The sequence below is a fragment of the Nycticebus coucang genome, chromosome 11 (assembly GCF_027406575.1).
Source record: "Nycticebus coucang isolate mNycCou1 chromosome 11, mNycCou1.pri, whole genome shotgun sequence".
Lineage (NCBI taxonomy): Eukaryota > Metazoa > Chordata > Mammalia > Primates > Lorisidae > Nycticebus > Nycticebus coucang.
In genome coordinates this window covers 115,263,586-115,289,379 of record NC_069790.1, presented here as the reverse complement: position 1 = coordinate 115,289,379, position 25,794 = coordinate 115,263,586, and the positions used below count along the sequence as shown (strand labels likewise).

General features: G+C 40.0%; 1 protein-coding gene across 6 annotated transcripts in view; it reads left to right on the top strand.

Annotated features, from left to right (window-relative positions):
- Positions 1–25,794, top strand: part of TPK1 (thiamin pyrophosphokinase 1) — a 363,462-nt gene that overhangs the window by 45,585 nt on the left and 292,083 nt on the right. For all 6 annotated transcript variants that reach the window (XM_053609655.1, XM_053609651.1, XM_053609652.1 and 3 more), the window contains one exon: positions 20,400–20,471. In XM_053609655.1, coding sequence (XP_053465630.1) covers positions 20,400–20,471 — 72 coding nt within the window. Of the gene's footprint in view, positions 1–20,399; positions 20,472–25,794 lie in introns of those variants that run through there.

The window sequence follows — 25,794 nt, the reverse complement described above, 5'->3', positions numbered from 1 at the left end:
TGTTTAATATGTTGTTCTTCACACTTTTGGGGGACCTCTGTTCTTCATTAGAGCCAAAGCATTCATAATCACCTTAATATCTTATTTATTTATTTATTATTTCATTTATTTATTTATTATTTATTGTGACTACTTTGCTCCCTTGGCATGAGGGCATGAGCAAAGCTCACTACAACTTCAACCTCCTGGGCCCCAGCGATCTCCTGCCCCAGCCTCCTGAGACCTGAGGACCATAGGTGTGTACCACCACGCCCAGCTTATTTTCCTAGTTTTTGGAGAGGCAGGGTCTTAGTATGTTGACCAGCCTGGTCTCAAACTCCTGACCTTAAGCGATCCTCTCACCTTGGCCTTTCAGTGTTCAAGGGTTACAGGCTTCAGCCATTACGTCTGGCCTCATCTGTTCTTTCATGACATGACAAGGAAATCAAACAATTTTATTTATTTATTTTATTATTTATTTTTTTTGTAGAGACAGAGTCTCACTGTACCACCCTTGGGTAGAGTGCCGTGGTGTCACATGGCTCACAGCAACCTCTAACTCTTGGGGTTACGCGATTCTCTTGCCTCAGCCTCCCGAGCAGCTTGGACTACAGGCGTCTGCCACAACTCCCGGCTATTTTTTTTTTTTGTTGTTGCAGTTTGGCCGGGGCTGGGTTTGAACCTGCCAACCCTCAGCATATGGGGCCGGCGCCCTACTCACTGAGCCACAAGCGCCGCCCGAAATCAAACAATTTTAAATAAACAATTTTTGTTAGAAAAGCAGAGAACATTTGATAATTCTGTGTTAATACCTCTATCTTTTATCCTGGTATCTTAATTCTAGAAATTTTAATTGATTTATTTATAAATCTTATTGTAATTTACAAATATTTGGGATATGGTCTAAAAAAGAAGTGTAGCTTAAATACTGGTTTTAATTGAATTCCTGACGCCGTTAAGTATAAAAAAAGAACCATTATTTTAATGCTATTAAAAACATTGCCAATTAAACTCTGATCTAAAAATGCATTCTGAATGCATCCTAGAATGCAGTTTACAGATGTTAAATGTGCAAAATGTTCATTTTTATGTTGGTGGTAATGCTACAGCTTCTAAATGAGATATAGGAACTTCTGTAAGAAACACAACGAAGGCCTTGTGTCTGTCTGTTCTCCTTCCCTTCATTTGCCTGTCGTGGGTGTGATGAGGGTGTGATGATGAGCACCAAAGACCTGAGTCCAGACCTCTGGAAGATGGAGGACTCGACAGAGGATCTGGGAACACAGCTGATTACATAATCCACTCTCGTAATACTGAAAATAATATGCAGATAAACAAAGCAAGGGACTTGTAAGTAGGGAATTGACTAGCCATATTATTTATTCTTATAAATTGTGAATAAATGACTCTTCACATTTGAAAAACTTTGCATGTTCCCTTTCTTTGGTTCGGATAACTTGCAAGGGTGTATGTGGGTGGCAGGCATAGTGGTGGGGTTAAGTTTGGGTGGAAACCTTTGAGGTATTTGCATCTATAAGCATTTTTGATTATTAACTGGCCCTGTAAGTCTTGGAGTATTTCTTTTTCCTCCCTTGGGATCCAGTGTCTGACTTTATAATGAATGTCATGGAAATAGAATGTAGTTTCTAGTTCATTTAAAGCTAGACCATGGACTTATTAAGTAAGGGATGCCGGTGTTGAGCCTGTTAATGGTTCTCTCTCTCTCTCTATGTTTTAAGGTTGTGTTTCTGTTCACATAGGGTGTGGTGTCATTAGAAGCAATTTAATGGACTAGCAAATTGTGGTGCATGTATACCATGGAATATTATGCAGCCTTAAAGAAAGATGGAGACTTTACCTCTTTCATGTTTACATGGATGGAGTTGGAACATATTCTTCTTAGCAAAGTATCTCAGGAATGGAAGAAAAAGTATCCAATGTACTCAGCCCTACTATGAAGCTAAATTATAGCTTTCACATGAAGACTATAACCCAACTATAGCACAAGACTATGAGGAAAGGGCCAAGGAAAGGGAAGGGAGGCGGGAGGTTTTCGTGGAGGGAGGGTAATAGGTGGGGCCACACCTACGGTGCATCTTAGAATGGTATAGGCGAAACTTACTAAATGCAGAATACAAATGTCTACATACAGTAACTAAGGAAATGCCATGAAGGCTACGTTGAACAGTTTGATGAGAATATTTCAGATTGTATATGAAACCAGCACATTGTACCCCTTGATTGCACTAATGTACACAGCTATGATTTAACAATAAAAAAAATAAATAAACTGAGGCTGCCCAAGCCCCTCCCAGACAAAGTCAATCAAAAAAAAAAAATAGAAAAGAAATTCATGAAGACTTATTGGAAAGCTTGTTTGGAAATAGGAACTTAAAAAAAACAAAGGAAAAAGATAAACTGGGAAGAAATTTAAAGCACTTATGATCGTGACTTCGTTTGTGTACATGTGCACGTGCTTAGTTTATAGTTGTTTTAGTGGCACGAAAAACAGCATGATTGGTGGCTTTTTAGTTCATTTAGAACCAATTCATTTCATAGCTTTGTTATCCTGGGCTAAATTTTGAAGATAATAGGGATTAAATTAGGTCGTCTGCCTACCTAACGTTTCTAAACTGTTGAACAAGAAGTAATGTAACTATTACTAGCAGAAGGGCTCGAGTACCGTGGTTTGCAGGTGAGAATGATTAATGGGAAGGAGCGAGAGATGAAGGGAACGTGGGGAGGTGGGTAAAATATTTTGTTTGGAAAGAAAAGTAAGTCTTTACCGGTGACAGACTACGACTTTGTTGAATATTTTCTTTGTGCTCTGTTTGTGTCAGCTGGTTGAACACTTAGTACACATATGCTATACATTGTGGGCTCAGAGGTGTTAAATATTAAAGAATTTCTCAAATATCAAAGTCACATGGCTAGTGAGTGACAAAGCTGGAATTTAAACTAGATCTGTGTTTTTAATCTTGGTACTATTCTGAAGGGTATTCAGGACAAAAAGCAAATTGGTGGGCCCACACCTACAGTGCATCTTACAAGGGTATGTGTGAAATTTGCTAGGTGTAGAATCTGAATGTCTTAACACAGGAACTAAGAAAATGCCGTGAGGGCTCCGTTAACCAGTGTGATGAAAACAGTTCAAATTGTATATAAAACCAGCACATTAGAAAAAAAAGAAAACTATGAAGACAGAAATGAAAATTATGAAAGTGTGTTCACTTGTTGTGTTCACAGAGTGGTGAACATACTGCTGGGCTGGCCCAGGGTGGAGCTGGAAGCCTGCTGTTTGGCACAGCCCATGTCAGACCAGGATGCTGTTGGGTCATTGATGTGTTCTTTGATCAGCGTGTTCTTGAGCATCTACTGTGTGCCAGGCAGTTTGCTTGGGGTTCAGAACGAGCACATACCCTGGTCTTCAAAATGCTAGTGTGTGTGTGTGTGTGTGTGTGTGTGTGTGTGTGTATATACAGAGTAAGGATACAGAGTCTAGTAAGGAGACTGATATACTGTTATGATTTCCCTTTGCTCATCTGCCTAGTGAATGCTTCTTTACTCAGTCTTTATATAAACTTACAGAATTTTCAATTACCTTATTGTTTTATAACTGTAAATGTAGATGCTCTGGTCTGAATGCGTTTCCCAAAATTCATGTATTGGACTCTTAATCCCCAGTGTGGCAGTGCTGGGAGGTGGGACCTTCTGGATGGGGTTCAGGTCAGCAGGGCTCTGCCCTTGTGAGTGGACTAATGCCATATGAAAAGGCTTGTGGGAGTGGCTTTCCCTCTTCTGCTCTTCTGCCGTGTGAGGACACAGGGCTTATTTCCTTTTTGTCCTGCTGTCCACCATGAGAGGATGCAGCAGGAAGGCTCTCCCTGGACACTGGATGCCAGTGCTTAGGTTACGGGCTTCCCAGCCTCCAGAACGGGGAGAAAATAGACTTCCGGTTTCTTAAATTACCCCATCTATGGTATTCTGTTACAGCAGCACAGGGTAAGTACTCTGAATCCACACACACACACACACACACACACACACACACACACTCAACACACTATATATATGTATATATATAAGCATGTATATATGCTTATGGGATGTATACATAGATATATATCTATAGAGAGTGCTATATATACGGGGTGGACACAAAGTTCATGTGCAAGTTAAAATAGTTGACATTGACTTTATGTCCACCCTGTATGAGCATATACATGGTGTGTGTATAAGCATATACCTGTATAAGTATATACGTGGTGTGTGTCTACAGAGGATGCCCAAAAATGTATACACATTTTAAGAAAGGAAAAAACTGCATTAAAATTATAATACTCAGTACATACCAATAACAAAAGATGAATACAAGTCACATTTAGGCACCTTTTGTAATTGCAGAAGTCAAATGTGATTTAGGTATTACAAATTTAATAGATTTTTCCTTTCTTAAAATGTGTATACATTCTCTTGACACCCTCTGTATACACACATTATGGAGTACTTCTCAATTATTTTAAATAATAAAATAATGTCCCTTCCCTTACTTGAGGGAAGTACTGCAGGAATGAATAAACAAGCACATGTTCTAATGAGCGGGCGCGTGACACTGTGTACACGTGATTCTCGTGCTGTGAACAACAGTGGGAACCAAATGCTAAACAAGCACCACGTGTTCTCACGAATGAGCGGGCGCGTGACACTGTGTACACGTGATTCTCGTACTGTGAACAACAGTGGGAACCAAATGCTAAACAAGCACCACGTGTTCTCACGAATGAGCGGGCGCGTGACACTGTGTACACGTGATTCTCGTGCTGTGAACAACAGTGGGAACTAAATGCTAAACAAGCACCACGTGTTCTCACGAATGAGCGGGCGCGTGACACTGTGTACACGTGATTCTCGTGCTGTGAACAACAGTGGGAACTAAATGCTAAACAAGCACCACGTGTTCTCACGAATGAGCGGGCGCGTGACACTGTGTACACGTGATTGTCACCTGCTGTGAACAACAGTGGGAACTAAATGCTAAACAAGCACCACGTGTTCTCACGAATGAGCGGGCGCGTGACACTGTGTACACGTGATTGTCACCTGCTGTGAACAACAGTGGGAACTAAATGCTAAACAAGCACCACGTGTTCTCAGGAATGAGCGGGCGCGTGACACTGTGTACACGTGATTCTCGTGCTGTGAACAACAGTGGGAACTAAATGCTAAACAAGCACCACGTGTTCTCACGAATGAGCGGGCGCGTGACACTGTGTACACGTGATTGTCACCTGCTGTGAACAGCAGTGGGAACTGGAGGGTGAGGAAGAAAACTCGCCTGTTTGGCACAGTGTCCACTGTTTTGGCGGCAGGCACACTAAAAGTCCAGACTTCACCATTTTATACAGTTCATCGAACGCTTGTACTGCTAATATTTTGAAATAAAAATTATTTTTAAAAACCTTCAAAGGTAGCGCAGACTTGGTATAAGCATTTGTTTGATATAGAGCAATGGTTCTCAACTTTCCTAATGCCGCGAACCTTTAATACAGTTAAAAGGCGTCGCGACCCATAGGTTGAGAACCACTGACACAGAGGAAAATACAGAAGCAGTTTATAATTTTCCTCTGCCCTTTATATTCTCGCTTAAGGTATGCTTTTAATATTACATCTTTTTCTATGTAGTTTCTATGTAGTCATTGCTTATTAAGAAAAATGTTCTATGTGGAGAGAAGTATAAAAATATGAATAGAACTGAGAATTGCATTATAAGTAAATTCTTAAATGTAACCTGTTTTATATAAATCTTACACTAAGGGTTGAAGAACAAATGATTTCTGAGGACTCATATTTCAATGGAGGGAAAAAACCCTGCACTTTCTTTTCTAGAGTGGAGTAAATTGAATTTCTTTTTCCATCTAGAGAATTTGTATTGTATGTCACTTGCACTGGTCTCTTAAAACTTTCGAGTCTACTCTGTCATATTGGTATAAATTACTTTGCAGTTTTGGAAGAAAGAATGACAGTGTTGTACAGATTAACTGCTTTTAAGTTTTAATCTGAAACCCAAATAGTCTATTGTTATAGTGACATTCCATGTTTATGGGCTGCTGGCCAACAACTTCTCAGGGGTGGGGCTCATGGCCTGGGAGGGCTGCTTTCCTTCACATTGGTAGAAACCCCTTTATTGTACACACATACACACATAGACGCACAGGGTGCCAAAAATGTACACACATTTTAATAAAGGAAAATACTGTATTAAAATTATAATACTCAAGGCATAGTTCATTTCTGTAATTAGAAGAGGTAAAAGATACAATATACAAGAGAACAAATGTTACTGGTATATATTTAGTATTGCAGCTTTTTTGTTTGGTTTTGAGACAGAGTCTCACTATGTTGCCCTTGGTAGAGTGCCGTAGCATCACAACTCACAGCAAACTCAAACTCTTGGGCTTAAGCGATTATCTTGCCTCAGCCTCCCAAGTAGTTGGGACTATAGGCATCCGCCACAATGCCCAGCTATTTTTTGGTTGTAGTTGCCATTGTTGTTTGGCAGGTCCAGGCTGGATTCGAACCCCAGCTCCAATGTATTTGGCTGGCGCCCTAGCCACTCACCTATAGGCACTGAGTCGAGCATTACAGTTTTAATATAGTTTCCCCCCCTTTCTTAAATTGTGTATACATTTTTTTGGCACCTTCCGTATATATACTTTACAAATTTTTTTGTAATGTAATCATCAAGTAGCAAATTCATAAGATATAAGAGTTGCAAAGTAATGCTTTTTTCCACTTTTGTGGAAAGTCTTAATATCTGCAAAGACATGTATATTTTAAAATTTTTACACAGATGGTAGTGTAACGTATTCATTACTTCTACCTTGCTTTTCCACTTATTTTTGTCTTGGAGAATGTGTCACATTAGATCATATATATCTGTTCGTAGGGACATAGCATAATCCTATCCATGAGCTTTTGGGTTCTTTCCATTCCTTTTTTATTAAAATAAAAATTAAACCTTTGAATAACCTTTTGACTAGTGAAATATTTTGTATATATGTTATTTATATAAAGAAAGAAAAAAGTCAGCAGTTGTAGAGAAACCTGACTGTTGTGATTATTTCATCTGGACCTCCATCTGTTATGGGACACTGAGTAATTATTGAGTGTCAGAGTGCTTACCTGTGGCCTAGTGCAAGTCATCTATTGATGTCAGAGCTTTCTCTACTAATGCTAGAAAGTTCTGCTTAATTTCTCGAAAAGCCCATGTTGCCCATGAGACAGAAATACTTGTTTACTTTGGGTTTAGTAAGATTTCCTTCAGTATGGGTTGGATTTTCAGTATGGTGGATTGCATTTGTATGGTAAGAATTCATTCGTGTTACACAGTTCTATTGGATATAAATTTGTGCATTTTGTTTTTTAAAAAACTAATCATATAAAAAGACTGCTATTTTATTGAAAAGTATGCAAATCAAAACCACTTTGAGATATCATCTAATCCCAGTGAGAGTAGCTCACATCACAAAGTCCCAAAGTTGCAGAAGCTGGCATGGACGTGGAGAGGAGGGGATGCTTTTTGATTGGTGGAATTGCAAACTAATATAGCCTCTTTGGAAAAGAAGTATGGAGAATCCTCAAAGAACTCAAAGTAGACCTTCCATTTGATCTCACAATCTCATTACTAGGTATCTACCCAGAAGGAAAAAAAATCATTTTACGAGAAGGACATTTGCACTAAAATGTTTATCACAGCTCAATTCATAATCAGCAAGATGTGGAATCAACCCAAGTGCCCATCAACACATGAATGGATTAATAAACTGTGATATATGTATACATGGAATGTGATTCAGCCATGAAAAAGATGGTGACTTTACATTTTTGTATTAACTTGATGAAGTTAAAGAACATTCTCCTTAGTAAAGTGTCACAAGAATGGAAAAGCAAGTATCCAAAATACTCAATACTAATATGAAACCAACAGAAAAACAATTGCAGGCCAATATAAAAGAAAAACACAACTCAAGTTGGGGGGAGGGGGGAACCCAATTCATGACGGGGGAGAGAGAGAGAGGAGAGGAAGGAGGGGGATTGGTAAGCTCTCACCTAACGGGCACAATGTAAGGGTGTACAGCACACCCCCAGGTGAAGGGCTCACTACAACTTGAACTTTGCCTGACAAATGCAAACAATGTAACCCTCATATTAACCTGAAATTAAAAAAAAAAAACAAACCAGGACTTTGATGGCACTGGTAGTGTGTTATACAGTCTATCCAGTTAAAGAAGGCAATTCAAAGTGCTTAGTAAAGTCAGTTGTTTTCTCCTCTCAGAGACCATCAGTCTGTTGTTTGAGTACGTTCAGTTTATTTCAATTATATTTTTAGTATGTGTGGTGCTGAAGTATGTGTACTTATTTCAGTTGTAAATTGGTGTGATACTTGACTCAAAATATCATCTTTAAGGAATAGTAAACAATAAATAAATAAATAAAAGAAACTCCCCACTCTCATTATTTATTATTAGTATGGTTATTTGTGAAGCCCACAAGGCTTTGCAGCCCACCCTTCCTCAACAATTCTAACTACTCCTACTCAAACCCAAGCAGCAGGTGTAAGGGCATTTCCAGGGAGGATTTCCTACCGTGTTGAGCCTCTGTGGCTTTCTTCTACTGCTGGCCATGAAGGGATTCGGTGCTTTTTGATGTAGTCAGACATGGTGGAGAGTATGGGAATAGCTTAAGGCTAGAAGTTAGGCTCTCTGTTTGTTTTAGAAGCACGTTCCAAACTTATATTCTGCCTTCAGGAAATGTTTTGAACTGACTTTTCAAGTGTGAAGACTATTGTGGGCCCAGCTGTCAACACGTCAGAAGTGATGTGATGGACTGTAATGTTTTGGTGCTTTCGGGTGAACCCTTAGGGTTATGGCATTACATCTACAGTTTGCTAGGCAGTGATTGATTTTCTTGATTGATGGGAAACATAGTTTATTGTGGCCAGGTCAGCAGGGCAAGGGACAGTTGATGGAGCAGCTTTGAACTCTGTCAGCAATCCCAAGTTATCAAGGTGCCAAGGAAAAGAGCTCAGCTCCATTCCACTTGGGTTATAGTGAGCATGTGTTTATTGGAAACAAGAGTATGGCTGACCTTTACAAGGATAAAGAAGGAGAGGATTTCTTGTTATAGTCTCCTACTTTAATGTCAAGAGAGACTCAAAACTCCGTCAGCCTTACCCTCCCTTCTTTTCCCAACTTCGTAGTCAATAGGAACTTACTAGTTGTAACATACAAAGTGGTCTTTTTCTCAAGCATTTCTAGCACATATGGATCCTTGTGGGAATGTATTTATGTGTATAGAGGCGTGGATTTTAGTCTATAGTAGCATAGATTTTTATAATTTTTATAATAAGATTACTAAACTTGGACAGACCTATTACAGTCGTATCATAGGAGATTCTTCGATGGGAATTGATTTAAAACTTTCAGAATCTGTTTACACTTTCAGCCTGCAAGGTTGAATGGCAGTAACAAGCCATATGCTCAGGAATGTGCGGCTCAAGGCATATTGCATGAGGTTCTTTCTTTCCTAAGTAGATGCTAAACCTAAACATCTATTCAGCTTGAAAATACTTAATGTATTCTCTAAGAAAATATTTCAGAACTTTTAAATTGTGTAGCTGTGCTTCTATGACCATCTCTAGTTTCATTAGATATTTCTAGAGGTGTAATTATCAAGAGCATTTAGCCATTGAAGGCAAGCTAGTGGGGTTTTGTTGCTGTTAACACTGTCCTTTGTAGTATCTTTCCTGGAACATTTTGTATCTTATTCATTTGAGATTGGTACTCAGGACTTCAAGTCACAAAAAGGGCTATTGGGTTTTAGGAGGGAGTGATTTCATTCTGTAAGGAATCGTCCTGGGCGAGCAACCAAGGGAACCCAGACAAATGGGGAGAGTCACTTGATTGTTAGAGAACGTGGCTAGAGTCCGTTTATTGTACATAGACATACAGTCTGTGCTGGAAGAGCTGACCCACTCAGCCCGTAGTCACTGAGTGCTTATGATTTATATATGGCCCTGTTGTCAGGAATGATCAAGAAGCTTATGTTCTCATGGGAGAGAAAGAACAAACCGCTTATAAATTTATTGTACTGTACAACGCAGGTTAAGAGTGAGTGCTAGCCTGGGGTTGGAGGTGTTACTATCTTACTATTTAGGTTGTTCAGGGAAGTTGTATAGCAATTGACATTTGAGCAGAGACCTGAGGGATGAGTGTGAATGGGAAGGTGGGGCACTCACTGAATATGTGGGTACCCACAGCCGAGTGTGAGAGGGGATTGTGTTTGGTGTGTTTGAGGAGGAACAAGGGGGCCAGTCTGTCTGTGGATGGAGGAAGGAGGGTGATAAGAGATAAGCCAGAGGGGAAGGGGACGCCTTCTTGGTGATTTGTCAGGAATTTGACTTTTACTACCAAAGGAAGCCAGTGGTTTTTGGACGGGGAAATGACTTGATCAGACTGTATTTTAACAAGATCCATCTGGCTACTGTGTGAAGACTAGGACATAAGGGGGCAAGTGTGGAGGCAGAGGCCAATATAATATCTAGAGATGCCAGCTGTTCCTGGGTAATAGGGTATTAGTGGTAGGGTAGACAGAGCAGGTTTGGGTGGAGAGAGGGCAGTCAGGAGTTTGATTCGGGACATGTTAAGTTTGAGATGTCTGTTAGCTATCCAAGGGGAGCTGTCAAATAGGCAATTAGACGTAGGGGTCTGGAGTTTAGGGGGAAAACCCCAGATTGCAGACATGGACATGGAAGTCAGCATTACATATGGTATTTGAAGCCAGGGAACTGGAGGGCATTACTTAGGGAGTGGATATAGATTGAGGAAAGGTCTGGAGAGTGACCCATGCAGCACCCCTGTGTGTGTAAGGTAGAGACATTCAGCAAATATTTATTCAGTGTTTTCTACACAGATGAGGCAGTGTAGAGGCTGAGAAGGAGTGGTCAGTCACCCAGAGGGAGAACTCATGCAGAGAGTTTTCCAGGACGTCAAGGGAGGAATAGGATTCAAGAATTACCCACCCTGCTGTGCTGCTGAAACATAGCCACTGATTTTAGAATAGGGATCCCTGGTGACACCAACAAATGTTATTCCCAGGGTGTGGTGGGACAAATGCCTCACTGAAGCAAGTTTTGCTGGAGGCTGAAACAGTGAGATGAAGTGGAAGGCAAAGACGATGTAGGCGGGAGGGCAACCATATGATTTATTATCCAACCAGGACACTTTGTGAATGGAAGGAGAAACTATTTATTATTATGCTGGTGGCACTGGGGTACCATGTGGTCACTCCCGGGGGAAGGCGAGGTAGATTTCTCAAGGAAGTCCCTATTTATTTCTATTCTTCGTTTACTTTCTCTGAAGCAATTTCTTGTATATAACTTACCAATTCTTTTTAGTCCATTGGTAATTCAATTATTTTAATAGACTTTGGTATGGAATATTTGTTCAGAGCTTTTTAATAGTTCTGCTTTGTCTACAAGCGATTTATTTCCTCAAAGAATGAATTGACAGTTTTGATTTCCCTGTGCACACCTGAAAAAAAATCCAGTGCTTAAATGTAGAAGTTTGTGTAATATGAATATGAAACTTGATGCCCTAGAGTTTTCATTGTTTAATTGGAGTTCTTTTTAGGGATGAGAGATTCATAATAATGCTCTTTGGTCCTTTGACAAAATAGCTATTATATATAATGATTGGCATGTGTTTTGGCTCATGTTGATTTTTTTCTGAATTTTGGTTATTTAAAAAAAATAGTACATTAACCCTTAATGGCCAGTAATATATTTTTTCTATTGTAAACTATATTTAATTCTAATGTATTTTCGTTCAGAGTACTGGGTTTCATATTTTCCCCCCCCCCAGATCTCATACCATATCAATTTTCAAAAAGGGAACCCATTTGTGTTTTTATAAAAATTTTCAAATAACTTATTATTGTTTTCTATTTATATATTATAATTTTTTCAGATAATAGCAACTAGAAAGAGAGAAAGATGGAATCAACAGTACTTTAAAATAATGTTGGTGTTGATGAGGGCCTCCTCCTATCATTCGCTCACATCACAAGGCACCGTGACTCTGGTTCTCAACGTGGGTTACTCATTGGACGCTCTTATGGTGCTTGTGAACAATAAGGATTTGTTGACTTAAGGTGTGGATAATAAAAATTAAAACAAAAAATCATGATCCTCTGCTGCAGGCTTGCTGAGAGATTGCCTTTTTTAAAAAAATCAGTTCTTCTTATATGTAGGGAAGTTGAGACCTGCTGCACTCTGTATGCTTTTGGGTAAGTTTATCATTTGTGGTAAGTGGTATAAAGTCAAAGTTCCATCTTTTGAAAATTCCCTCCCTCCGTCCCTTCCTTCCTTTAGGTTAGTTCTCGTCAGAGCTGGTTAGATTCTCTTCAGAGCTTGTTAGGAGCTAGTTCTAGCTGGTGTAAGTGATGAGCAGGACCGTTCACCAGCCTGATCGTGCTTGTGTGGAACTTGGTGTGTCTCCAGTGTGTGCTGAGGAATGTTTTTAAGTTACTTGCCCCTTTTGTGAAGAAAGATGAGTTTATGTAAAACTAAATTTTCTGTAGTTTCACTTTACTAGGCACAGGTAAACTCCCCCTTCTGGGTACACTGGAGGAGGACTGAGTGAGGGGCATGCTGCCCGGGCCTCTGTGGGGCTCACTCTGCCCTTGGAGGTCTCACTCAGCAGATGTCCTTAAGTGAAGTCTTCACACTTGCCTGCATATTAAATATCATTAAGTCTTAATTTCCTTTTCTTTTTAATTAAATAAATACATCAACCTTTCACTCATGAGTTGCATGACTACATTTTTGAGATCATCGGTTTAGAGATGTGACTAGGGTCTACCTGGTACATGTATATAATTTAAATTGCTCTTATTTTCAGAGATCGAAAATAAAAAGAAAATGGTTTTCTTGGGATTTGCTGTTATGTTGTTCTTATTTTACTTTCTTAATTAAAAGAAAATCTTGATAGTATTTTTTTTTCTTAGCTTTATTCCTAAAGTTCAAATACACTTATGGGCTTCTGTCATAAGGGTAAACAATTTTATCCCATGGAGTAATTGCTAAGTGAATATTTTGTGGAATAGCTTTCAGGTCTGTTTTTCTCCCCATGCCCCAGAGCTTTTTCTTTTTTTTTATTAAAAAAAAAAAGTAGCTTTAGGTTTACGGGAAAATTGAGAAGATATTATAGAAATGAGTTCTCAGATAACCTCCATGTGGAGTTTCCCCTATATTAATTTCTGACATTTGGCATGGTCTATTTGTTATAGTTAACAAACCAATACTGATACATTATAAGCAGTTTATTCTTAGTTGCGTAGTTTATTCAGATTTCCTTGGTTTTTACCTGATGTTCTTCTTCTGTCCCAGGATCCTATCCAGGAGACCACGTTACATTTAGTTCTCACATCCCCTTGGCTGTGGCAGTTTCTTAGACTACTTTTGTTTTTAGCAACCTTGACAGTTCTGAGGAGTATTGGTGAGATGTATTATAGGACGATCCTCTGTTGGAATTTATCTGATACTTTCTCCGGCTCAGGCTGGGGTTATGAGTTTTGGGGAGGGAGATAGGGCTGCTTTTATCACATTGTATAGAGGGTGTCTACTGTCAACATGATTTATGACCATGGGTGTTGAGCTTGATCACCACGTGGAATTGTAGTGTTCACCAGATTTCTCTACTGTAAAGGCCCCCCATACTTGCTTTTCATACTTTTTTTTTTTTTGCAGTTTTTGGCCGGGGCTGGGTTTGAATACGCCACCCCTGATATATGGGACCGGGACCCTACTCCGTGAGCCACAGGCGCCGCCCTTCATAGAACAGTTCTCTTTGCAAGAAGTTACCACATGTGGCCCACATTCTGCTGTGTGTAGCTTGACAGCTGTGCTTTCCCTTCTTTAGGGTGGAGGATTGTATGATTTATTTGGAATTCTTCTGCCTGGAATTTCTGGGAGATTTGTCTCTTCTCCGTTATTTATTAATCAGTCAGCATGGACTCATGGAAATTTATTTTTATACTTTGGGTTGCAATCCAGTGCCCCTTTATCTTTTGCTCAAATTGTTTCATTAGGCCATCAGAGCTCTTTCAGTTGGCTGCTGTGCCACTTAGATGTACTCTTATCAAAGGGAGTATTTTTGTTTCTTTGGGGGATCTCTTTCTCTTTCTGGGCACTACCTGACGCTCTGGGCTCATCTTGTATATTTCATGTATTTCCTTCCTTAAATATAGAATCTGCTATTTCTCTAAAGAGGCAGAGTTTTTAAATTTTTTTAATGCAATAGAAGAGAGATAATCATATATAGTAAAAAGAAGTGGGATGCCCCATCTCGTTTCTTAACCTCTGACCTTGCTATTTTTAGCTAGTCCTCCACGTTCAGGGGGAGTCTTCTCTTTAGCTCACAGCTGATAATTTGACTTCATTTTTATTTTTATTTTGTAAACTTAAACCTTTGTTACTCAATTCAGAATTTCCATGCAGTTTGGGGCATTTTTTTTTTTTTTTTTTTTTTTTTTTGTAGAGACAGAGTCTCACTTTATGGCCCTCAGTAGAGTGCCGTGGCCTCACACAGCTCACAGCAACCTCCAACTCCTGGGCTTAAGCGATTCTCTTGCCTCAGCCTCCCGAGTAGCTGGGACTACAGGTGCCCGCCACAACGCCCGGCTACTTTTTGGTTGCAGTTTGGCCGGGGCCGGGTTTGAACCCGTCACCCTCGGTATATGGGGCCAGCGCCTTACCGACTGAGCCACAGGTGCCGCCCCGTGGGGCATTTTGTTTTTAATGGGTCCATGATTAGGGATTTTTCATTTTCTATAATTGAACCCCTTTGAGGAAGCAATATAAGGACTTTTGACTGAACATTTGAAGGATTAAGACTGGTTGTATTTTTCTTTGTTCTTTCAAAGAGAGTGCGTCATACATTTTATAGATAATGAAAAGTTCTATTACCCTTACACCTCACATCCTCCCTGTGCCTGCATTTGTCTTTGTGATTGCCTTAGGACACTTGATTAAAATCCTGTACTCTTTATAAAATAATGGAAAAATTCTTCATAGTCTTTTCTTAAATCTTTTTGCATACCCCAGGAACAGTACCAATGTGACAGTTTGAGAAATACTGAAATATGACTATTAATTTTCTTCTTTGGTTCCCAACTCTGAATTTCTTGACTTTTAGAGCCAGAGACATTGTCCATAATTCAGGGTCTGAGAATGATTTGGAGCTATCTTGTGGTGAAGCGTCTGTGTTGAGATATGTGGACTGTTTAGGAACCATAGTGCTTCTGAATGCTGCTTTTTCAGCCACCTGTTATGGATTAGTAATCATGAGGATTTCGAGTGTAAAATAAATGTCATATTGACTTTATCTAGTTATAATTCCAGAGGAGAAAAGATTAGGAAATGAAGAACTATCAAATCATATTTAAAAAATAAACTAGATAAGAAAAGAATTCAGATCCTATTACCAAAATAATTTTATATATGGGAACAGCCTAACATAAATGTTATGTATAGAAATAGTTGAAGTAGTTATTTCTTGCTAATAACATTATTAAATCATAACTATACTGTACATTTTCATACTGCTTCATTCTTTTCAAAAATGAAATGCTTTCATGGATATTACCTTAGTGAAAGTATTGGTTTAGAGCAGCAGTAACGTGGATAATTTTTTCTCTTATTATCATGTGGCTTTTTGAGCCACAAAAAAATACTGAGTTCACATATCAAAAAATCAGTAACAGAAAGCAATTTCATTCATTCATTCATTTATTCAAGCATACATACTATATATAGTTGAATGCCTCCTTTGGTAGTATAGACCGTCCTCAGAAAAAAGGACCATTGGTTTCTCCAAATTAATTGCCAGTAACATCTCATTTTTTTTTTTTTCCTTTGAGACAGAGTCTCACTCTGTTGCCCTGGGCTGTGGTGTCATAGCTCACAGCAACCTCAAAGTCTTGGGCTCAAGCCATCCTGCTGCCTCAACCTCCTGAGTAGCTGCGACTACAGCATGATCATTTATGCCGTCCCGACATGGGTGCCTACTATAATACCCACCTTTTTTTTTTTTTTTTAGAGATGGGGGTATCACTTTTGCTCAGGCTGATCTCCAAATCCTAACCTCAGACAATCTACCCACCTAGCTTCCCAGAGTGCTAGGATTACAGGCGTGAGCCACCTTGCCCAGCCCATTAATATCTCTGACAGGCTCTGGATCTCTTGTACTGAAGCTTCATGCAGATGGAAGGAATGAGGGAGTTGTGTTTTCCTTCCTGCATTTTGATGCTTGCCTACTTCTCTTTAGAGTCCTCTCCAGTTCCTATTTAGGTCAGCTTTACCCTAACCTAGCGTGGACCTTGATCACTGCATTTATTAAAATGATGTTTCTTGCTATAAAATCTGGAAATCCAAAATAACAGTGACTTATACAAAAGAGAAGTGTGGGTTTTTGATTTTATATCCCTAGTATCTAGTTCAGGGCTTGACAAATATTGTTCAAAAGAATAAATGCATTGGCCAGCACTATTAAGCTTCATTACCCCCTGCTGAGATGACAGCGTTGAGCCGAGGAAACAAGCAGCACCTGGGATTTTGGACTGAGTATGGTGATGACAGAGTGGGATTTCTCAAAGGTAGTACATGGACCATCTGTGTTGGAATAACTTGCTTGTAAATGCAGATCCTCATGTCTCATGTTCAGAAGTATAATTTGAAAGGCCTAGGTTAGACACCAGAAATTTTCATGTCTCAAACTCACTTCGGTGATTTGACAACCACAGGTAAGGAAAAAAAGGAAGGAAAGGAGAGAAAGAAATTCATTTGAGACCTCACTGTTTTTTAATAAATTCTCATAAAGCAGTGATGGATGGGTGGGTGGGTGGGGTCTATTTCCAACTGGAGAACTCATGGTAGGACCTGTTGCTTCCAGGAGACCTTCCCAGAATTAAGACTATGATTAGGAAAGGGCTGGAAAGTTACTTTATTTTTCCATCATGCATTTTTTCATCACCTGTGCAGGCAGGTGATGAAGTCCTAGCATGCAGGATTCATAAAGTCATCAGCTGCCAGGCTCTTTCACACGTTTCACAGTGTTCTTACAACCTAAGGTGTCAATGAAGCCGTTGATCCTTGCTCCAGCTGGCAGGATGCAAGAAGAAGTGAAAACAAGTGTCCCCTCCATTTTAAGGATACTCCCCGGAAGTAACATACAAACTATATACATCTCTTTGGCTAGAACTGAGTATTGTGACCACAGTTAGCTGGAAGATTATCTGGGATATGTAGATTTTTACCTTGGACACTAATGTGCTCAGTAAAAGAAAGGAACAAAAAGCAGAAAATAAAAAGAATCAAACCAAAAACATCCCTTTCTTGTTAGTATAGAAAAGGACATTACTGGTTTGCGGTAATCCTTCATTCATAAGCGACCCAAATCACTGCCCCAAGCCAGCTATCAGCACCGTCTTGTTGCTTACCCCTCCGTGATCACTTGGAAAAGCATTAGAGCTGTACCCAGATCTGATGTCATATGCCTGTTCATAGCTCCTGTTGGATTCCCATGTTGTAAAGTGGGATTGTCGGATCCTGTAATTGGTTTCTGTCAGCAATTATAAAATTTTCCGCATTCCCCTCTACTTCCATGTTTTCCCCGCTTTGTTTTTACTTTCTTATAAATAAATCAAGCATACCCTACCTCCATTGTGTGTGTCTCTTTGATGTCTTCCTGCGCCTCCGTCTGGATCCTCTTTTCACCAGTGTCCCCTAGGCCTGGGGAGGGGCCGGCCTTCCCCCCCTCACCGTGCAGAGCGGCGCCCCAGCTTGGTGCCCTGGGCAGGCCTGGTGAAAGAACAGATGGGTGACATCCCTCCTTTGCTTACTTCCCTCTCCGGGTCGGCGTGTGAGGCTGTTTCTGTATTTAAAATGCCTTCTGACCTTACTGCCTTTCTCCCCCATTTCTCACAGGTTTTTGTAATTTAAGGAGAGGCGTCTGTCTTACTATCCTCGCCCTTTACTGACTCCCTGGTCCCTTTCCTGGCGTGACCCCTCTACCCGCTGCCACCGGCTTCTCCCATTCAGTCCCCTCCGCGTCTCTGCAGCATGCTGTGTCACTGGCAGCATATTCTTGGAAAGAGCAGAACCCTCAGGGCTGTTTTACCTTCCGGCTGCTGCTTCTGCATGGCCTTGTTGATCTCTCTGCTTTGTGATGGTGAGGACAGCACGCTGGTTCCCTGGACCCTGCTTTCTCTGAACATCTCGGTGGCTTGCGTACTCCTTTACCTTTAGCTGTCTTCACTATATGGCTGATTCCCAAATTCACATAAATTGCTCTGACTGCTCCTTCCTACGTAACTTTTTTTCGGTACAGAAACAGGGTCTGTTGGAGCACAGTGGTGTGGTCATAGCTCACTGCATCCTCAAACTCCTGGCCTGAAGCAGTCCTCCTGCCTCAGCCTCTCGAGTAGCTGGGACAACAGGCATGCACCATCATGCCCCTAGACAATTGGTTTTGTTTTTTTTTTTTTTAAATTTTTTTTATAGATACGAGGTCTTACTTCATTGCCCAGGCTAGTTTTAAACTCCTGGCCTCAAGCAATCCCCCCACACCAGCCTTCTCAAATGCTGGGATTATAGGCATAAGCCACTATGCCCGGCATCTTACATCACTCTTTTTTTTTGTAGAGACAGAGTTTCACTTTATCGCCCTCGGGTAGAGTGCCGTGGCGTCACACAGCTCACAGCAACCTCCAACTCACGGGCTTAGGCGATTCTCCTGCCTCAGCCTCCCGAGTAGCTGGGACTACAGGCGCCCGCCACAACGCCCGGCTATTTTTTTGTTGCAGTTTGGCCGGGGCCGGGTTTGAACCCGCCACCCTCAGTATATGGGACCAGTGCCCTGCTCACTGAGCCACAGGCGCTGCCCTCTTACATCACTCTTAAACACTGGATGCCTCATCTTAAATCCCTGTCATTTTAAACATTTAAAATTTCTAATGTTGGTATTAACGTTCTAGTTTCACGTCATTAGTGTAGTTCTGAAACTTCATCATAGTGTCCCTGATAGCTAAGGAGATCAGCTTGCTGTGGGCTGTTTTCCTTGTCTGGAATGCCTCTTCCTTTATTCTCTCCAACTCTTTTGTCTTTGTAAGATCAAGTTTGGAAATCTACATTTCACAGAGATTCCCAGGGTGCCTTCCCAGCCTGTGGACCCTGCCACCCTCATTTCTGTGTTTATCTGGCACTCCTCCTGTCCTTGTCTTGTGTTGTTGAGTAAGTCATTTTTAGGATAAAGGTCTTATCTCGCAGATAGCCCGTAATCTTATTTCTCTTTGTATTCCCAGTACGTGGTGTCTGTTCGGCACTTAATGTTTGCTACAGATGATGGCAGAGCCTTTTCATGTCCCTGTGCCATTTCTAACAGTTTTTCTTATCACCAAGACCTTTTTTGGGGTCCATAAATGACATGGACAGTGTTTGGACTGAGTTGAATGACAGATTTTGTATACCCTGATTGTATTTTGCTTTGCACTATTTAAGATACATTATAAAAGGCATGGAATGATTATTAGAAAGGTAGTCTTATCCATCCATGGAATGTCATCTGAAAACTTGGAATGAAAGAATTGTGAGAAGAGCAAGTAGGATTTTATGAAAACACATACAGAGTTTTGCACTGGAAAGTTCAAGACAGGGTAGGGGTGGGAGGAAAGGAAGAGAGTAGAAGAAAGAATATGAATGAATGAGAATAAATGTGGAAGTCTATACCCACCAGACCCACACTACTTGGTGGAAGAAAACTTGTACTTTTCTTCCATGAAATCTTGAGATTTTTTCCAAAGGGATATTTTGCTGAGTTATCAGTATAAGTTTTAGGCCAAAGTAGATGGGAAGAGGACTTGATTGTTGCTAAATATTGTTGATAAATATTGCTGTTGTTATTCCTGATTCCCTGTTAACCATTGCAGAATTATTTAGTATTAATGCAGACCTAATATGTTAATAAGCTCACACCTTGGTAAATAAAGTAGAGATGCCATAAAACCAGCCAGGCAGAAAGATAGTTATATCAAAGTAGTGATATGTCATACAGAAGAGAATTCATGTCAAGAGCACCCTCGACTGTTTTTATGATGCGTTGTCTTTATAATAAACTCCTCAGAAATGTAGTAATGGGACAGATGTACTGAATAAAGTAGCTCCTGTTCATATACGATGTCTTTTAAAATTACGGTATGAGAAATTAATCTCTGTGTGTATTAAAAATCTACTCTAGGAGTTTTGTATGATGCCAGATTCACCTCAGCTCACTAATGTATTTTATTTCATTTTTCTTTTTCTATAGGGAATTTGAAGTACTGCCTTGTGATTCTAAATCAGCCCCTGGACAAGTATTTTCGTTATCTTTGGAACAAAGGTAATCTTAATTAGCGTTTACATTTCTTTGCCTCTTGCTTTATTTGGGACTGACTGGCATCACTATTAAGTACCCTGGGACCTGACTGAAACACAAAAAGGTGGAATTCATAATAAGGCAATTCTCTTGTTAAATTAGAAGAGTTCATTACTGTTTCTCTGTTAACCTATGTTTTAAATTTTAAAATATTAAGGGAGCACAAATGTTTTAGGTTTATATATTGATGGCCACAGCCCTGACCCCCCACTACCCAAAGCCAGGATATTCTGCTCTGTGAATATTAATCCTGAATACTCAAGAAGTATTTGTTCAAGTGTAAATATTTTTGGCTCCAGAGACAGCAAAGAAGCATCTGCATGCCTCGTTTGTTATAGCATCCAATAATAAGATGCCTTCAGGGTGATCAGATTTGCAAACTAAAAAAGAAGACATGTTGCTAGTATGTTAGAATCTCTTTGGGTGCTAAAAATATAGTTAAAAAAGGAGAATGTCACAAAATTAATATTTTGGGGGAGCTTTGTGTAAGAAACAGGCTTTATTAACTATTTATTTGTATTATTTCTTTTATAGGACTAACTCTAGGCTAGAAACTAATATTAAATATCATTTGCTGTTTTGAACTTGTACTCTTCTTCCATGAAATCTTGAGATTTTTTCCAAGGGATATTTTGCTGAGTTATTGATGTAAGTGTTAGGCTAAAGTAAATGGGCAGAGGACTTGATTCTTTTTTTTTTTTTTTTTGTAGAGACAGAGTCTCACTTTATGGCCCTCGGTAGAGTGCCGTGGCCTCACACAGCTCACAGCAACCTCCAACTCCTGGGCTTAAGTGATTCTCCTGCCTCAGCTTCCCGAGTAGCTGGGACTACAGGCGCCGGCCACAATGCCCGGCTATTTTTTGGTTGCAGTTCGGCCGGGGCCGGGTTTGAACCCGTCACCCTCAGTATATGGGGCTGGCGCCCCACCGACTGAGCCACAGGCGCCGCCCAGGACTTGATTCTTGATACATTGATATATATTTCTGTTGTTATTCCTGATTCCCTGTTAACCACTGTAGAATTCTTTAATATTCTCAACATTAAGGTTATGTTTTGTAGAATGCAGACCTAATATATTAATAAGCTCATGTCTGTAGACAGAAGTAGTTGTGATACTAGAAGGAATAAACCATCACAAATGGTGAAGAATTTTCCTTGTCTGATATCATTATGGTGCAAACTCCTGGCGTTCTAACTATAGCCAGCTTTAAGTTAGCCGATTTAAAATTTCACATTATATTATCCTCAAAGTTTGAAAATTATTTAACCATGAAATTCTTTCATTAGCACTTACTAGTAATTGGATAGTTAGTGCGTACAGTCATAAGGTCTTTTGTGTCTTCGTATCTTTAGCGCCGTGTGCAGTGTCCAGCACATAATTTTATATGGTTTTTATTCTTCTAAGTACTAAATAAACTGATTAGGCACATACCTTTTATTTGAATTTGCTGTAACAGGTTTTATATTCTTTGGAGAATGTTTTTTATTGCAGACATTACAGAGACAAAATTACCATCGATAAGAATTATTAGAAACCTTGAATATTCAAAACTACATACTAAGCGGTCTCTTATATTTTGGCCAATGAAGAGTCCTATTTTGTATGTAGTAGGAAATGATGTAGATATAAATTGTGAGCTTCTGAAATTCCTCATTAGTTTTTCTGCAGTGAATTAGGTATTTTAAACATTTTTATTTTCATTAAGACTTTTTTTTAGAGACAGGTCTCACTCTGTTGTCCAGGCTCGAGTGCAGAGCACCATCCACAGGTCATAGCTCTCTATGACCTTGGACAGCTGGCCTCAAGCAGTCCTTCCGGCCCAGCCTCCCAAAGTGCTGGGATTATAAGCATGAACCACCACACTCAGTTTGAATTATATTTGAATAAAGTCTCATACCTCACTTATACCATTTGATCATTTGATTTGCATAACATGATCAATCTGTACATGGAGGTCAATCCGTGCATGTAGGTCAGTCTGTACATGGAGGTCAGGCTGTACATGGAGATCAGTCTGTATGTGGAGGTCAGGCTGTACGTGGAGATCAGTCTGTATGTGGAGGTCAGTCTGTACGTGGAACTCAGTCTGTACGTGGAGGTCAGTCTGTACGTGGAGGTCAGTCTGTACGTGGAGGTCAGGCTGTACGTGGAGGTCAGTCTACGTGGAGGTCAGTCTACGTGGAGGTCAGTCTGTACGTGGAGGTCAGGCTGTACGTGGAGCTCAGTCTGTACGTGGAGATCAGGCTGTACGTGGAGGTCAGGCTGTTTGTGGAGGTCAGGCTGTACGTGGAGGTCAGGCTGTACGTGGAGGTCAGGCTGTATATGGACGCCAGTCTGTACAGGTAACGACTAAATGTGTCTGTAATGTCAGGTACATGGAAATGCCTACTTAATTCTCATTTCCAAAATGACTTTTTTTAGGTGATTAAAATGTTAAGTTCTTTGAAATATACTTCTAGGATAATTCCTGGCTTTCTGGAGCCTTTCACTATTCTTATGAAGCCTTTAACAATTCTTAAGAAGTAGGTGTATTAATAAATACTAAAGAGTAGGGCTTGTGGTTATCCTAAGAGAAGCTTTTATGTTTCTAGTGGCCTCTTTTGTGTTACTTTTCTTCCAACTAAGGGCAAAAAAGTAGGGAAGGTTTGCATTTGAGATGTTAATTTTAACATAGCAGGAGGGGCTTAGAAGAGTATAGGGCAGTGATGAGAGTCGGGGAGAGGAGAAGGTTTTGTGGTGTGGGATATTAGCAAGTAAAAAATCTCAAGTCTGCAGTTTGTCACCTTTCAGCTCAGATGCCCAACGTTTTCTTTAACTTCTTTTCTATAATTGAAGATTTGTGAGAGTGCAAATCAAGGAATTGAGCTTGGACTGTCAAAAGGGATGAAAGCTCAGCTTCATAATGCAGAGAAATTCCAAGGGTGTTGCATAGCACATAAGACTCTTGCATAAAACTGACATTTTCACTTTATGCTGAGGATTTCTGTTAAGTAGTTAATTTCCTAAGATTCATTTCCAGGAGAAGACTAAATTGAAGGATTTTCTTTTTGTTGTTTGTTAGTTTTAGTTTCTTTCTGCAATGTTTAGGTGGCATACGTTTTAAAATTTTAAATGCCCAAGGAAAGGGGTTCAAGGGAGATTAAATTATTTTAGTATATTTTCCCTTTTATCACCCATGAAATGTTAATGATTTTCATGGTTATTGTCTTGGAATACATAAATGTTCCAGCATTTTGTAGATTTGTTTTGTTAATAAAATAAGTACTTGGGTCAGTTAGTAGGGTTGAAGCCATGGGATTTCCCTTGGCTTTGTGAAGTTTCACTGAAAAATTAACTTGCAAAAAGGAAGTTTAATTGGAGAAAAGGTATACAGATTGATTTAATGTGTACACAGGTGCCTTCAGAGTGAAGACCCAACCCTCCAGTGGGGTCCAGAAACTTACCTTGAGGCTACAGAAAGAATGGGGGCTTGGTTTCTGGGCAAACAGGATATGGGATGGGGGATAAGAGGAATTCTACTGAGGGGAAGAAAGTGAATAGTAGGGAAAATTTGAAGGTCTTGAAGACCATACAACGTCTGGGGCAAAGTCCGTTGGGCTTGCGGAGCAGACAATGGCTTGTGATGAATGTCTGTCCAAGTTTGTTGATAAATATTAATCTTCTTTCCTGTGATAAGAACTCAGATAATGAAAACTCAGGCAAGAGGCTAGAAGTAATTCTTTTCTTCTTTGGTATGTTCTGGACTTTAGGAATTTCAGGGAACAACTTTATCCAGTGCTTTGGGAGAGATGGTGGGGGTGTATATTGGACCCCAACCTGGGACCAGTGTTCAGCAAGGGAGATGGCACGGGGGCAATGACCGAACCTAGACTAAACCTAGTGCATAAAACCAGAAGCCTGGAAGGGCGTACACTGTTTCACATGCCTGGTGGCATCATGAGAACGGTGCAGCACCTGTCCTGTTTCCTGGAGTCTTTTTATTGGGTACGTAACAGAGCATATGTGCAAGGATACACTAGTCAGCAGTCAAGGTTAAGAATGAGAGGGGGGATATTACAGTCCTCAGGAACATTGGATAAAGGGTAATCAGGGGCGTAGTGTAATGGAGCATCTGAAGTGGCCAGATGGTGGTGCAACTGGAAGAGAGACGGGGGAGAGCAAGTCTCATCTCCTCAGACAAACATCTCAGCTTCTTTAGCCTAAGCTACTTGATGATGGTCTCAGCTGCCTGCACTACACTGAAGCCAGGTAGACATTCCCCTGAATGGGCATCCTGCTCTGAGTTGGAAGGTCTGTGAGGAATTCAGCCTGTCCACCTCCCACAGGAGAGGAGGAGGTCAGAGGGTCCCTAAGGCTTCCGCATGTCAAAATGCTGTATTTGTTGGTATTGGTTTCTGATCCCCAACAGTAGGTAGATAGAAAGATGGATAGATGGAAATATAGTTAGCAGTTAACTTTTCTGTAGTTAGCAGGGGTTATCAATGTTTTTGAATGGATATCGACATCACATTTATTAACCTGGTTTTTATTTATTTATTTATTTTTTTGAGTCAGACTGATTTCAGTAAGTATCTTTCTCAATCTGAAATAGGTGAATATGTGATAAGTGAAAAAAATATGTGTTAGAAGGACTTTGTTTATTTCTTGTAGATTATTCTCAGTTGGGATTACAAAGCTACTAGAGTTCTCCAAGTTAGTAGTATAGATCTCTGAGCTACATAAAATTAAAAAATAAAAAACAAATAGACCTAACAGTCATATATTTACTGGAAATAGAGTTATATTTTATGCCTGTATATCAGATGTTTAGTTCAGCTTCTTAAATCAGGTTCTCATTGTTAGCTTGAGTTCACAGTTTTTCCCTGCCTTTTCCACATGATCCATAGAACAGTGGTGACCCTGATAATTAGATTATAGGTAGAGGATCATATTCAGCCAGGTGCTTATCTACAGTGTGAGAAATTTTTTCCTCTGATAAGGAATTATTTTCTTTAACTTGTCTTCTTTCCCTCACCCCCCTCGGTTCTCTGGCAACTGTCCTTATGATCACCCAGGGTATATGTAGCATACCCTGGTTTATTTTGAATGAAATCAAGTGAGTTTTACTGATTAAATGGAACCTCAGGTAGCATTCATGAATTGAAATATAAGCAGAATGTTTGTTTTTATAACACCACTGTGTTCCCTTCTGTTCCATGTGCTATCAACTGATACATGTTGAGGCCCTTCATTCTCAGCCATTGGACTAGTAGCTGTAATACCCTTGCAGGCTGTTGATTATGGCTG